The 16,551-nt window shown below is 33.1% G+C and overlaps 1 protein-coding gene and 1 long non-coding RNA gene across 2 annotated transcripts; both read left to right on the top strand.

Moving 5' to 3' along the window:
* Positions 1-924: 924 nt before the first annotated feature.
* On the top strand, positions 925-8,340 carry LOC120267701. The gene is made up of 6 exons (XR_005538536.1): positions 925-1,172; positions 1,915-2,001; positions 4,182-4,260; positions 7,277-7,352; positions 7,606-7,967; positions 8,045-8,340. It is a non-coding gene; the product is annotated as an uncharacterized LOC120267701 (long non-coding RNA).
* Positions 8,341-11,735: 3,395 nt separating this feature from the next.
* Positions 11,736-13,361, top strand: LOC120267381 (zinc finger BED domain-containing protein RICESLEEPER 2-like). The gene is made up of 3 exons (XM_039275019.1): positions 11,736-12,417; positions 12,575-13,092; positions 13,326-13,361. The coding sequence occupies exons 1-3, from the start codon at positions 11,736-11,738 to the stop codon at positions 13,359-13,361; spliced, it is 1,236 nt and encodes a 411-aa protein (XP_039130953.1).
* Positions 13,362-16,551: the final 3,190 nt, after the last annotated feature.

Raw genomic sequence — 16,551 nt, 5'->3', positions numbered from 1 at the left:
TGCATGTTGCCTTTTTTTATTTATTTATCTATTTTCTGAAATAACAAAGACACTAATCACCTTCTTATGCGGTTTGTGATGATTTTTTTTAATTAAAAAAATTTTAATTCTAAAATAAATACTTATTAAGAATATAATTAAACAAGTTTATTATTTTAAATATGCATAAGTTAAGAAATATAATAGTTTATTTTCCCAAACCCTCATGAAAGACAGGAAAATATCTCGGTTTTCCTTCTTAAAAAGCGATATTAAGTGGCATCGTAATCAGGATATTGAACGGTATGGTGTACTCGCGAGATGATTGCATCTTATTTGTATTTGCTGTCGAGCCAGTCCAAGCCTGGTCCCAACCCGGTTCTCGTTATGTGCTTTGAGTCCACTTCACACAGATTTTATTATCATCATTATTATTATTATTATTATTATTATCATTATTATTATTATTAAAAATTTTATAATTTTATAATTATAAATTTCAATAAGAACTTTCACATTAAATATTTCATTTTTACCAATATAAATAAATAATATCATAACAAAATTATTTTAAAAATTAAAAAACCACCTTGATTGAGAATTATTTTGAAAATTAGAAAACTACATGATTATAATTAAGATAATTCCAAATATATAACTTAAATCTAAATTATGTTATGAAAAAAGCCCTAATAAATTACCTTGATTGAGAATTATTTTGAAAATTAGAAAACTACATGATTATAATTAAGATAATTCCAAATATATAACTTAAATCTAAATTATGTTATGAAAAAAGCCCTAATAAATTACCTTGATTGAGAATTATTTTGAAAATTAGAAAACTACATGATTATAATTAAGATAATTCCAAATATATAACTTAAATCTAAATTATGTTATGAAAAAAGCCCTAATAAATTCTCTCTCTCTCTCTCTCTCTCTCTCTCTCTCTCTCTCTCTCTTGGCACTCTTCTCCTCTCTCACTCTCCCTCGCGCTGGTTCATGCCCTCTTCTCTCTCACGCTTCATGCTTTTGGCCCTCTTCTTCACGCTCGCTCTCTCTCTCTCTCTCGCTGGTGCTCAATTGGACTGGTTCATGTCATCAGCCCTGCAATTGCGAGGAGAACGACGAGCTCCTTCCTCGTGCTTCCCAATCCTAGGGCTGGAACCCTCCCTTCATCACCCTCGCAGGTAAAGGATCTATCGTTTTTTTTTTCTAGATTTGCTATTGAATCGATCGTTTTGTCAAAAACCCTAAGTTTTGTCCTTGATTTGCTTTATTTGATTGGGATCTTTGGGGATTGATGTAATTCGTGCTGGTTCTTGTTGTTGATTATGCCTTTGGTTTAGCTTTGTGGATTTTGAATCTGTTGTTTGTGTTTTTGTGGATTCTAGTCTTCTTTGGTTAATTCTGCTACGCATTCGATAGGTTCTTGGTTTAACCCTGCTTTGATTTTTAGAATATCCGTGGATTCTGGATTTTTTAGGTTAATTTTGCTATGCATGGACCTAATGGTTTTGAGTTGAATCACACTTTGGCTTTGAGTATATCTTTACATTCTAGTCTTTTAGTCCTGCTTTGATTTTGAGTATCTCTTTGGATTTCGGCCATTGTTTTGAATAATTTTTCTATGCATTCAATAGATCTGATCGTTCTCAGTTTAATCCTACTTTGGTTTTGAGTACATTTGTGCATTATGGGCCTATTTTGGTTAATTTTGCTATCTATTCAATAGATCTAGTGCTTTGGAGTAGGGATAGATTTTCTTACTTCTTCCATTTTTCTGTTTGAAGCACTGATTGATCTTGTTTATAGCATTCAGATCTACAAAATTTGGTTGTATTTTCTTGAAGTTTTCATAAATGTTCTCTGATTTCTCTCATTTTATCACAAACCTAATGAGCTCCATTGAATCCATTACTTCTTATCCAGGGTTTCTCAATCGATCTGCAAGATGGGATTGGTGGTGTCCTTGGACAATCGCTGAGAAAAAAAGCTTCGTGAATGATTACATCTCTGGTGCCTGTTGATTTTTGTCTTTGGATAATGTATGTGATTTATTTGAAAAATTTTGATGTTTATTGAGTATCAATTGATCAAAGCGTGTTGCGGATTCTTTTTAGTGTTCCTAGTGATTAGAATGTTAATTATCAGTTGCTTGAAATAAACAAATATCTGATGATTAGGAAAATCTCTAGTTTTTTTATGAAGCAATTGAAAAGTATATAGTTGTATTGGGTTTTGACTTTGAAATAGCATACAAAGGTCTCTGATAAATAAGACTGCCGAATCAATCAAGTCTCTCATGTGCAACTCCAACTGGGCTTGAGTTTTGGCTCAATTGAAATTGTTTAAATAAAATTTAGCAAAGCTTGTTTTAAGATGTTAGGTTCAATAACTAAAAGTGTTGAGCTCAAATTTGGTGGAGTCTTTTAAATGTAAGTAATATAGCTTGATATTTAAGTAATATAAGTATTGCTATATTTCTGCAGTTAATGCAGTAGGCTTGTTTGCATGTAGGTTTCTAATAAATAAGACAATAATATGTAGTGGTTTGTGAATAACTCCAATTGGGCTTTAATTTTGGTTCAATACGGCTTTGATTAACAAATTAGCAAAGTTTTTGCTGAGATGTTAGATTTAATAACTAATGAATTGAGATCGAATGTGGTAGGCTTGTACGTATTTAGCTCTATAAACTTTGATATTTGAGTTTTATTATATTTCTATATAAATTGTTCCGATCATATACTAGAGATTCAGAGTTGAAATACATGAACATTTTACTAATTATTAGCTGTCTCAGATCACAGCTTGTGTTTCTCTCTTGGTTGCCTTTTCTCCTGTAGTTTGTTGAGCTGAATAATAGCCTAAGTAAAAAACCATTTGAACTGAGCTCAAGTAATCCTGGCCTTATTCACATGTGCCTTGTTTGTAGCCCTAGCAATAAAATATGTGGATGTATTTATGTGGAGTTTTGTTAGTTTGCATCAAGTCTCTTAAATGGCAGTGATGTTTGTGATGAGGATGGATTTACTATTAACTTTTCAATATTTGCCCTAAATGTATGTGTTGTATGATTAATTTCTTTATTATTTGGAATCATTAATTATGTGTTGAGTTATATATTGTGGATTTTTTCTTGAGATCCCTGTAGTATGGTTTGTGAAGTGTGGCAGTAATATATGCATGTATTAAACATATGATGAGGAAATTTGTTGGAGATTTTAATTATGATTTTACTAATTTCCATCATTGTCTTCCTTTAAACAATTTTTTCATAAATACATTTTGTATTTGGGTTGGCTTATGACAATAAATAAATAAATGAATAAATAAATAACTGGAAAAGCTTGTTAAAATCAACAAAAATAATTGGGGTTGGACTTGGACCTGCTCTGTTTATATATATATATATATATTTATTCAATTGATTCCATTTGGATGTGATTGTTCTGCTCCAATCTAAGTTGTGTTTGGTTTTATTATAAAACTAATTAGGTACAATTAGAAAAGGGGAAATGAGAAAACCATTTGGAGCTTTTTTTTTTTCCGGATATCCCCTTATAACATCTGAAATTACATATATATATATATATATAATAACCTCATAAACTTCCTATTGTCAAAATAAATATCTTTTAGAAACTTTTTTTTATAAATATTATTCGTATGCTACATATATATATATATATACTTTTCACATAAGTTTTTGTTTTAATTTAAATTATAATTATTTGTAAAATTTTATTATGGAAATATTTATTTGAATAGTTGGCATTACCCTTAGTTGCTGTCCTTCCAACCAAAGTTTAAAGTTGTGGAATTTGTTCTTTGTCAAGTGTAGTAATTATTCTCTTGAAGTTTTGCCTAGATCCATAAACCATTTTCAGAAAAACAATGTCTAGCTTGTAGCTTCTCATTTGAATTGCCCCTTGCAGGATAAAATTTGTACTTATTTATTTGTTATTTATTAATTATTATTATTATTATTATTATTTATTACTTATTATTTTTATTTTTTTTATTTATTATTACTTTTTTTTATTATTTTATTATTTTATATTTTAATTTTAATTTTTTTGCATTTCTTGTTTTTTCCTCCTCTTTTCCTTTTTTTTTTCTTCCAATTTAGATCCTTGTTTTTGTCATTAGTGTTTATTTACATATTTTTGACATGTTTGTTTTTGTTTTTCAAGGTTTATCAACTCTTATTTGAAAAGAAATTACACAAGTGATATCTAACATTACTTCATCAACAAGACTAGTGAATAGTTGGTAAGAACACTCCCATTTATTGCAATTGGATGAGAAAATTTGTTTGATGAATACTTGTTTTATGCAATATCACTTTCTAGTTTAATGCAATAGCTTATTTAATATTTTGTTATTAAAGGCAGGCATGCAATAACTTATTTAAATATATGTAACGCCCATGGATTTTTTTTTCTTTTGTAAAAAGTTATAAGTGATGAGTAATAGAAATAGAGAATGGATAGCTCTCCCAAGAGCTAGTGCGGCATATATTAGTGGAGTTGATGGTTTTCTAGATATGGCATTTCAAAGGACCGCGCAAGGATAAGAAATACTTTGCCGTGCAAAAAGTGTTTGAACCATAATTGGTATTATAGAGCAACAGTTAGAGATCACTTGATAGTCTATGGTTTCATAGAAGGCTATACTGAATGGGTATTCCATAGAAAAGGATTGTCAATGTATTCTGAAGGATTACCATCACATTGTGAAAGACTTGATCCTCTTAATGACATGAATGTCATGCTGGAAGATATGTATAGAGATGTAGCAATTGGAGAGCAAAACCTTTCAAGAATTTGTGAAGGTCCAAATACGGAGGCAAAAAAATTTTACAAGTTAATGGAGGAAGGCCGACAAGAGCTTTATCTAGGGTGCAAGAGTTTCTCAAGGCTTTCTTTCATTGTTCGATTATATCTTTTCAAGTGTCTCCATGGACTAAGTAATGTGGCATTTGGTGACCCTCTAGATTTATTAAAAGAAGCCTTTCCTGATGCTACAATTCCAAATTCTTTTAATGAAGCTAAGAAGACAGTGAGAGATTTGGGTCTTGATTACAAAAAAATACATGCATGCCCAAATGATTTTATGTTGTTTTGGGATGAGAATGAAGAAGCAAATAATTGCCATGTATGTGGTGCTATGTGGAAATTGGAGGACAAATTTGCAGATGATAATGCTAAATCCTCCACTATACCTGCTAAGGTTTTATGATACGTTCCTCTTACTCCTAAGCTACAGAGGTTGTTCATGTGTGAAGAGACAGCTACTGCAATGAGATGTCATGCAACAGATCGTTTGAATGATGGAAATTTGAGGCATCCGGCTGATACCAAAGCTTGGAAAGATTTGATGATTTGCATCCCAAGTTTGCTCAAGACCCTCGTAATGTGAGGTTAGGACTTGCAAGTGATGGGTTCAATCCATTTCTAACGATGAGTATTTCATATAGCACATGACCTGTTATGTTAATCAATTACAATTTATCACCATTGGTCTTTATGAAGTCTGAATACATTTTTTTGTCTATGATTATTCCGGGTCTTAGATCACCTGGTAAATATATTGACATCTACTTGTAGCCTTTGATTAAAGAGTTGAAGCACTTATGGGAAATTAGTGTTGAAACATATGATGCTACAAGAAAACAAATATTTCTCATGTGGGTGGCATTATATATTATGGACAATTAACGACTACCCAGCTTATGCTATGTTATCAGGATGGAGCATCAAAGGAATGTTAGCATGTCCTTATTGTAATTATGGGACTTGTTCAAAATATTTGAAGCATAGTAGAAAATATGTTACATGGGTCTTCGGAGGGATCTATTGTGGAAGGATATTTAGCCGAGGAATGCTTTGTATTTTGCTCGAGATATATGCGTGATGGTGTGAAGACAAGATTTAGTAGATATGGGAGGAATTCTAATATAGTTACAATGGATGATGGAGCATCTCCTATTTTCCCTAAGCTTGGTCATCCAATTATGGGGAAAAAGAGAAATATTGGCAAGACTTTCACTTTGGACCAGGAGTCCTTAGCACAAGCTTATCGTTATGCTTTGTTCAATTATAGAGACAAACAAGTGGAGGAATACATCAAGTAAGAAGAAATCATGCCTCTTAAAGATTTTGTGTGTGCTTTTTCTCTCTTATTTTTCTTAAGCATCATGAGTTGTAATTATTTAAATATATTTGTATGTGATGAATGCAGAGAACACGAAAACCTAATAAACTGAAGAATTAAATCAAGTAGATGGTAAATAGCACAAACTCATAGTCAAGATCTTATATTTTGGTTTGTATAAAGGGTGAACAATGAACGTGTACATGACTATATTATGTGGTTCTCTAAATGGCCAAATCCAGTTGCTATCAAATATAAAGGGTATTACATCAATGGATTTCATTTCACACTAGAAAACGTGATGCAAGATGCAAAACTCAAAATAGTGGAGTCACTTTGCAAGCTTTAACTCCAAGTTTTTCAAGTGCTAGGGATCAAAAACAATTGTTGGAGATGTTACTTAATATGAAGCAATAGATGAAATAATTGCAATTGACTATTGGGGCAAGTTCAATGATGTGCTATTTAGGTGTGTTTGGTTTCAAGTTGTGAAAGATGATTATGGGCTCACTTGTGTAGATTTTAACAAGTTATGCTACTTGCATGATCCTTTGGTCATTGCTTTACAAGTGCAACAAGTGCTCTATATTGAAGATCCTATTGAATTGGGTTACATTATATTATGAAAAAAGTTCCAAGAGATTTATATAGCCTTGAAGAGGAAAATTGTCTAAATATTGAGCAAGTTTTTTGGAGTGAGATTGATGAATATTCACATGATATTGGTGAATCACATGATGATACATAATCTATAAATTGGGCAAGAGATGATCAAGTTGTTGAAAGTATCGATATATCTTTACATTTGTTACAAGTCCAAGAAAATGAAGAGATAGAAGAAGATTCAGATATTGATGATACCAATTGGGATTGGATGGATATTAATGATTAGAAAAGATTTTTCATTTTTATCAAATATCTAGTTTTTGTAAATGTGATGGTTGATATTAAATGATGTTAGAAATTTTGGTTTTATTTTCTTGCGTGTCCCCATTTTTATTATAATGCATATTTAGTTTATTGTGTTCTTTTCAAGCTAATAATATTTGTGATTTTTTTCCAAAATAATTTCATGTGACTAGGGATTAGTTGATAATTTCCTATATCTAAAAATATTTCTTTTTCACTGTAGTGATGAGTTTCACGAGGCTCATATAAAGTTCCTTAAGGCTAGCTATTTCAAGTGCTATTCACGATAATTCTATTAGGTATGATTTTGTTTCCGAAAATAATGAATTTAAACTATCAATTGATTTTATTTAAAATGATTTTGTTCACTAATTTTACATGTGATAATTTTAAGAGCTAATGTCTTGCATGCAACCAACATTATATGTCATATATCTTGGTTTGACATTTTTGAAAGTGCAGAAAATTTTTTTAAAGTACTTTTTGACACATTACTTGTTATAGTATATATTTTTCATGATTGATTAGATTTTGGCATGTTTGCAAGTGTAGAAAAATCTTGCGAGTAAAAAAATTCTGAATATTGACAATGAAGAAGACAAAGAAGTTTGTGAAACCATGGACTATTGCTTCATATTTGCGGACACAACGTAAGTTCTGTAGAAGTCAAGCTTATGTAAATGTAGTACACACACAAGATCATGCATTAGAGGAAGCCACACAAACAAATCATAATCAACAACACGAAGTACAAATGGAGCAAGAAATGAGGATTGGGGTTGAGCAACAAGATCTAGATCATATAGATTCTTAAAATCAACAAGAAATAAATCAAAACTCAACCATGCAAATTGGGGTACCTCCACCAACGGTTGCAACAATGGCAATTGAGGACGCAATTAGAAGCTCAGCAGGTTCAGTTACTACATTCAATATATAATCATGTTTATGCATATATAATGCAATTATAATGCTTTCACATATAATGCAGGCCCTTCTACACTGAAAAAGAGAGGTCAAACAGCAATGAAAGCAGTTCATGCACGGTCTGAGGAAAACTTAAAACCAATATTATTGAATGAATTAAATCAGCCAATAGGACCAAATGATAAGACTTTGAGTGAGTTTAGCAGTTTCCTAGGAACATTGGCGCGAAATTCAACACTTGCACCCCTTACTGTCACTAATTGGAGCAAAATGGCTACAAAAGAGTCATTATGGGAATATGTTCAGGTTTATAAGAATCTTACTTGTTTGTTACCTAATAATTTCTTTTCATATTAAACATTTGGCATGTTGTTTTATAATTTGATTAAATGTAATTGTTTGTGTAGAAAAAATACATGGTCCCTCAAGAAGGTAAAAAGTGGGTTCTGGTTACAATTGGAGATGATTGGAGAGTATATAAGTGTAGGGTGACAAAAGAACATTACTATAAGTACAAAACTGATAAGCTAAGAATATTGAATCACCCACAACATATTGGAGAAGATAAATTCAAATAACTTTTGAACTATTGGAATTCAACAAATGCATAGGTATAACAATTTTTAGTTTTTAATTGCTTTATAATGTCAAAACTACTTTCTCCCAACTATGCTAATAGTAATGGAAATGTTTATCTAGAAAATCACAGAAGTAAATGCAAATAATCGAAAGAGACAGATTAATATGGGCATGGCGGGCAAAAAGAGTTTTTCTAGGGTAAGAAAAGCAAATGGTAAGAGTATGTATATATATTTTTTTATATATTTTTAAATTGATATTCTAAGAAAGTTTTGATAATCTTGATACCACCCATCCACGACTTGCTCTTGCGAGCGGGGGTCAAGGGGGCAGCGCCCCTGGAAGGAAAATTTTATTTAAGGCCCAAGCCCATAATGGAATTTTTAATTTGTTTTACAAAAAAACCAAAAACACAAAATTAGAACAAACCCTAGCATCATTTTTTTCTTTCATTAATTTTTTTCAACCTAAGCCACCACACCAGTCCACCACCAATCCACGACCTGCTCTAGCGAGCGGCGGTCAAGGAGGCAGCCCCCCTGCGGGGTTTTCCAGGGGCAGTGGCCCAGGAAGGAAAATTTTATTTAAGGCCAAAGCCCATAATGGAATTTTTAATTTGTTTTACAAAAAACCAAAGAAAAAAAAAAATCAGAACAAACCCTAGCATCATTATTTTCCTTCATCAATTTTTTTCAACCTAAGCCGCCACACCAGTCCACCACCCATCCACGACCTGCTCTTGCGAGCGGGGATCAAGGGGGCAGCGCCACCTGCGGGGTTTTCTAGGGTCAGCACCCCTGGAAGAAAAATTTTATTTAAGGCCCAAGCCCATAATGGAATTTTTAATTTGTTTTACAAAAAACCAAAAAAAACACAAAACCAGAACAAACCCTAGCATTATTCTTTTCTTTCATCAATTTTTTTCAACCTAAGACGCCACACCAGTCCACCATCCATCAACGACCTGCTCTTTCGAGCGGGGGTCAAGGGGGCAGCGCCCCCTGCGGGGTTTTCCAGGGGCGGCGGCCCTGGAAGGAAAATTTTATTTAAGGCCCAAGCCCATAGTGGAATTTTTAATTTGTTTTACAAAAAACCAAAAAAAATTACAAAACAGAACAAACCCTAGCATCATTCTTTTCTTTCATCAATTTTTTTCAACGTAAGCCGCCCCACCAGTCCACCACCCATCCACGACCTGCTCTTGCGAGCAGGGGTCAAGGGGGCAGCGCCCCCTGCGGGGTTTTCCACGTGCAGCGCCCCTAGAAAGAAAATTTTATTTAAGGCCTAAGCCCATAATGGAATTGTTAATTTGTTTTACAAAAAAACCAAAAACACAAAATCAGAACAAACCCTAGCATCATTCTTTTCTTTCATCATTTTTTTCAACCTAAGCCAGCACACCAGTCCACCACCCATTCACGACCTGCTCTTGCGAGCGAGGGTCAAGGGGGCAGCGACCCCTGCGGGGTTTTCCAGGGGCAGCGCCCCTGTAAGGAAAATTTTATTTAAGGCCCAAGCCCATAATGGAATTGTTAATTTGTTTTACAAAAAAACCAAAAAACACAAAAATCGGAACAAACCCTAGCATCATTCTTTTTCTTTCATCAAATTTTTTTCAACCTAAGCCGCCACACCAGTCCCACCACCCATTCACGACCGCTCTTATGAAGCGGGGGTCAAGGGCGGGCGCTCCCTTAGAGTTTTCTGAGGCGCCACTCAGAAGGAAAAAAATTTTTATTTAAGGCCCAAGCCCATAATGGAATTTTTAATTTGTTTTACAAAAAACAAAAAAACACACAATCAGAACAAACCCTAGCATTATTATTTTCTTTCATCAATTTTTTTCAACCTAAGCCGCCACACTAGTCCACCACCCATCCACGACCTGCTCTTGCGAGCGGGGTCAAGTGGGCAGCGCCCCCTAAGGGGTTTTCCAGGGGCAGCGCCCCTTGAAGGAAAATTTTATTTAAGGCCCAAGCCCATAATGGAATTTTTAATTTGTTTTACAAAAAACCACAAAATCAGAACAAACCCTAGCATTATTATTTTATTTCATCAATTTTTTTCAACCTAAGCCGCCACACCAGTCCACCACTCATCCACGTCCTGCTCTTGCGAGTGGGGGTCAAGGGGGCAGCGTCCATGGAATTAAAATTTTATTTAAGACCCAAGCCCATAATGGAACTTTTAATTTGTTTTACAAAAAACCAAAAAAAAGACAAAATCAGAACAAACCCTACCATCACTCTTTTCTTTCATCAATTTTTTTCAACCTAAGCCGCCACACCAGTCTACCACCCATCCACGACCTGCTCTTGCGTTCTTCATCATCGGCCAACCTTCATCCTGATGAGCTTTTCGTTCGAAACAAAAGAAAAGGTAAGTCTACCTTCTTCATTCTCTTCTTCTTTCATCTCTCTTTTTCATCTCTGATTTTATTTTCAGATTTTTGGTTTTTTTTATAGAATGTCTACTCCTGCATCAATTGATGAATCATCTGCTAATGTTAGTCCCATTGGAAGTGTGGGAAATTTCAATAATGCTGTTAATGAGGCTAACAATGTTGAAGTTAATAAATCTCCCATCAGTGTTGAAGATGATGAAGTAGAAGAAAATCCATTTGCATCCAAAAAAAGAAAGAAGACCTCCAAAGTTTGGGATGAATTCAAGGAAGTTACTCTCTCAGATGGAACAAAAAAGGCAGAGTGTATTCATTGTAGGCATCAACTTGGCCTGTCGAAGTCTAGAGCAACAACTCAGTTTATTCGCCATTTGAAGGTGTGTGTGAGACGATAATTAGCATTGAAGGGAGAAAGGCAGCTGATTATCTCAACAAATTTGGCAAAATCTGAAAGTGTGAATGCAATTCAAACTTGGAAGTATGACCAAGCAAAGGTGCGGCAAGTTTATGCTCATATGGTTTTAGTGCATGATTTAACATTTTCATTTGCTGAGAATGAAGTTTTTAATCATTTTATGAGAACTGTGAGCCCTAACTGGGAAAGAATAAGTAGAGGCCTTTCAGAAAAAAGTTTGTATATCTGCTTATGACATTGAGAAAAAAAGAGTAACTTCATTGTTGAAAGAAGTTGATCGAGTTAGTATCACTACTGATTTATGGACATCTACGGTGCAAGATGTAGAGTATATGGTTGTTACTTGTCATTTTGTGAATTATGAATGGAAATTGCAAAAACTGTATGTTATGCTTTCGTTCTATTGTCCCTCCACACACTGGTGTTGCTGTTTGTGATGAATTAGCAAGATGCATAGCTGATTGGGATCTTGGGAAAAAGTTGATGAGTGTCTCAGTTGATAATGCAAGTTATAATGATGTTGCTGTGAATTTGTTGAAAGCTAATCTAAATTTGAACAATCAGAATGCACTTGTGCTTAATGGGAAATTATTTCATGTGAGGTGTTGTGCACATATTTTAAATCTCTTGGTTCAAGATGGGCTTGGTGAAATTAGTGATATAGTTTGCAATGTGCGTGCAAGTGTGAAGCATATCAGTAAAAGTGTATCTCGTCTTACTATGTTTAGTGACATTACTAGGCAATTAAATCTATCAAATAAAAAGCTTGTTCTTGATGTTTGCACAAGATGGAATGCTACATATTACATGCTTCAAGCCACTCTAGATTTAAAGGATGTCTTTCCTAGATATCAACTAAGAGATTCAAACTACCATTACTTGCCATCAGAAGAAGATTGGAGTAAAGTCCAAACTGTTTGCACATTTCTTGAAGAATTTCATTATGTTACAAATGTTATTTCAGGTTGTGAGTATCCTACTTCAAATTTGTTTCTCCTTGAACTCACAACTGTGAAGAAAGCTTTGTATAGACATGTGGAAGGTGATAATGATTTTATGAGACAAATGGGAGCAAGAATGATTAGAAAGTTTGATAAATATTGGGGGGACAATAATTTGTTGATATCAATTGCAGCTATTTTAGATCCAAGGAATAAGATGACTTTGGTTGAGTGGGCTTTCCATTTTTTTCTATTCAGTGGATGATGTTCCAAACAAAATGAGTTTTGTTCGATCATCACTTTACAAGCTTTATAATGAGTATGTGGAAGCTTTCAAGGCCAAGAGTGACATAGATACTCAAAATCAACTTTCTGCTCCTACAACTTCTTCTTCATCCAGTGCTAGTGTTGGTAGATCAAGAGGAAGGGCTGAATTTGATAATTTCACTAGAAATGTGGGTTCTTTTCAATTGATAAAGTCAAAATTAGATGTGTACTTGGAAGAAGGTGTCCACATACACAATGAGAGCATTGATCCTCCATTTGATGTCTTGGAGTGGTGGAACGCTAATTATTTGAAGTTTCGGGTTTTGTCAAAGATGGCTTGTGATGTTCTATCCATACCAATAACCACAGTACCTTCTGAGTCGGCTTTTAGTACGGCCAAAAGAGTTATTGAGTCGCATCGTGCTTCATTAGCACCGGCTACAGTTGAAGCATTGATGTGTGGTGGAGATTGGTTGAAAGCTTATTATGGGATTCAAAGAAAAGAAAAGGTAAGTAAAAATAATTTATGTTTCCTATTTTTTTAAATTTAATTATATGTAAGACCATTTTTAATATTTTTTACATTTTGTAGGAGAAGAAGGAAGTCCTTGAATTTATTTTAAAATGAAGGCATCTTTGACAAGAAGACAATTAGTAATCAATATCGGTATGAGTACTACATTTTGTTTTAAATTTTACATTTTCTATTTGTGATTAACACTATTTTATCTTTTTTTTTTAGGTAATTATGCTTTTGTCAAGATGCTTAGACTTGTGAGTTTGTTTGGGGTATGATGAGTTTGCTTACAAGGAAGGCTCAAGTGTTCTTATGCTTTGTTATTTAAGTGATTATGGACAAAATGCTTGTTATTTCAATATGGATGAATTACTTATATTGGATTCTATGTTGTTGTTTATCTCAAGATTGTGTTTGAATTTGTCATTTCATATTTTCAATTTATTTATTGCAATAGATGATTTATATTGATGTAAAAAATGCATAAGTATATTATTTGTGAATATATAGGTTCTATTTTTCATAAACGAGCTTTATAAACGAGCTTTGCAAACGAGCTTCATGAACGAGTTTCTAAACGAGCATTTAGCGAACACGAGCTCAAACGAGCTTCTAAATGAACTCGAGCTTGAACGAACTAATAAACAAGCTTTATCGAGTCGAGCTTGAGCAGAGCTCGAGTTTAATAATTCCTCAAACGAGCCAGAGCTCAAACAATATTTAAAGCTCGATTCGAGCCACGAGCCGAGCTCGAGCTCGTCTTTTTAGGCACGAGCTGAGCTTGAACACATAAAAGGCTCGGCTCGGCTCGGCTCGAATACACCCCTAGCAATAGGTATTAACAAACCGCTGCACTTGGTATTGTAAAACCACTATATTATATAAAATAACCATTGAAAAATAAACTGCTACAGTATATATAGCAACCGCTGCATAATTAAAAACCTCTACATAAGTCAATGTCAATTGAAATTGTTTAGGCAATGGTATGAAACCACTGCAATAGGATGTAAAGAATTGCTGCTATAACCTATTGCAATGGGAGCAGATGCAGTGGCTGCCAATTTGTTGCAATAAATCTTATACAACGGTTTTAAGGTCTTTTGCAACGGTTTATAACCGCTGCATAAGTGCAATTATGTAGTAGTGACAATGTGCCTAATCCAAGCTAGTAGTTCACATTTCTCTTTTGTTTGATTTGCATGAAATAACTATAATTGTGTGTGTGTGCGCGCGCACACGCTTAGTTTATTTAATCCAACACTGAGTGCAGTGATAACTGAATTTCTAAACTTATAGAATGGAGACATTTAGATATTTGATGCTTTGTACTTAACATGGATGGAGCATTTAAATCAAGTTAGTGGGCATTAACTAGTGGCTTGACTAAGGATAGCATTAGCAATGCCCAATATGTGAAAGCAATTTGTTAAATATAAGTTGTACGGAATTACAAATAGCTTATCAATGGAATTATGGGTTGTATTGATGGGATTATTTCTAGCTAAAAGTTTGGGCTTGCCTAAGCTAATTGTAGAGTGGGATGCAGCAATAGTTGTTTAATTTTTTTAAAGAAGACCTTCCCCTTCTAATCATCATTTTTTTTTGGTAGTGTTTTGGCATGTTGTAGCTTTGATTAGAGAATATTGGGTAGTTAAGGTGGCTCATACTTATAGAGAGGGAAACAAGTGTGCAAACTTTTTAACCAATTTGGCTCATAATTGCATATGAGACACTGTTGTTTTGAGTGAAACACATAGGTATCTCTAATTCATTTGCTGATTAGTAATGTTAGTGAGATTTTCACCATGAGTCACTATTGTTTTGAGAGAATCACTAGGGGATCTAATTCATTAGTATGTCTTATGTGATTCGCAATCATTTTATTTTATTTATCTTTTTTTAACTATTCATATTATATTTTCCCATGCTCAGATTGAAAAACTAGGCCCCAAAAACATAGAAAAATCATATGTAAAACTTGGTTGATTTTGGATATTCGGATAAAAATGGGAAAATTTTAGTGAGCGGATAATTATGTGAATTTTGAGTATATTGAAAATGTTACGCATTTGGTGGGAAAAAAGGAATATGGAAAATTTTAAAAATTATTTGAAAAATTCAAAGTTTGGGAAAATAGAGGAGTATTTTATTCATAATAGAGTAAAAAATTTAAAGATGAAGCAGTGGAAAATAATGTAAGTTTTGTTAGAGGATGTGGGTGTTTCTAATCGTTGGATGATGCAATGATTAACCTTTGATTTTTTTTAAAAAAAAAATTATTTAAAATGTGGGTTCCATTACATTTGAATTAAAAAAATAATTTAAAATAAAAGGGAACCTACCAATTAAACGGGCCACCAACATCTTTTAAACGGTCCGATAAATCATTAAACACTCAATTAAAAAAATTATTTAAAAGATGGGTTCCATTACATTTGAATTAAAAATAAAATAAAATAAGGGGACCTACCAATTAAACGGGCCACCAATATTTTTTAAATGGCCTAGTAAAATATTAAACACTCAATCAACATTTTCAACATTACCATTAAAGTTTCTCGAGCTATGTGTAATACTAAATTTTAAGTATTCTCCGGTCATTTTTTATTAGTTTCATGGAAAAATTATTTTTTAGTTCCTGAAAGTTTCAAAACATCCCAGACAGACCCTCTGACATTTGAATTCTGCCACGATGCCCTCCTTTTTTTGACACTTTATTTTTTTCAATCCCGACAGTGTACTTTTCAATTAATGCGCATCTTTACTCATTGGTTTTATTCTATTTTCTACAACATGTACTTCCCGCTTTAAAAAAATATAGCTTTCCATTTAACATCAGTGTTTTTCGCTTTAACCACATAAATTTTCACTTAACATATAAAGCACATTTTCATGTTTAAAATTTGACTTTTCCGCTTAAAATTATTAGTTTCCGCTTAAAATTTGGTGTTTTCGCTTAACTACATAAGTTTTCACTTAACATATAACACATTTGCGTTTAAAATTTGACTTTTTCGCTTAAAATTATGGGTTTCCGCTTAAAATTTGGTATTTTCGCTTAAAAACTGAGAGTCAGCCCAGTTAATATCTGTTACCTTTATGTCAACGTCAATTACCTTTATGTCAGAAAGGTCTGAAAAATAACCTGTCAGAAAAAGGAAAAGATCTTTTGGGAATACTCAAAGTCATGGGGTTTTTTTGTGAATACCTGAATTTTGGAGGGATTTTTTGTTCATTTCCGGTAGTTTCATTTGAGAGCTTTTATTTGATCATTCTTATTTGTAGTTTTAGAAATTTATAAAACATTAAATATTATTTTTTTAAAATTTATCTTTTATATTTGATGTGTTTCTACAATTTTTATAAATCATATCAACTACATATTTTTGTTATATAATATTTTAAATAAAAGTAATTTTTAAAACTTAATACTTTTTTATAAATTTTA

The sequence above is a fragment of the Dioscorea cayenensis genome, chromosome 8, assembly GCF_009730915.1.
Source record: "Dioscorea cayenensis subsp. rotundata cultivar TDr96_F1 chromosome 8, TDr96_F1_v2_PseudoChromosome.rev07_lg8_w22 25.fasta, whole genome shotgun sequence".
NCBI classification, from domain to species: domain Eukaryota; kingdom Viridiplantae; phylum Streptophyta; class Magnoliopsida; order Dioscoreales; family Dioscoreaceae; genus Dioscorea; species Dioscorea cayenensis.
The sequence above is the reverse complement of the archived record's forward strand: the minus strand, read 5'-3'. Positions and strand labels throughout refer to the sequence as shown.

Coding starts and splice junctions, on each gene's coding strand:
- LOC120267381 (XM_039275019.1), top strand. CDS start 11,736: ATGAATGGAAATTGCAAAAACTGTATGTTATGCTTTCGTTCTATTGTC. Junction 12,418..12,574: donor TTTGTATAGACATGTGGAAG/GTGATAATGATT, acceptor TTTTCTATTCAG/TGGATGATGTTCCAAACAAA. Junction 13,093..13,325: donor GGATTCAAAGAAAAGAAAAG/GTAAGTAAAAAT, acceptor TTTTTTTTTTAG/GTAATTATGCTTTTGTCAAG.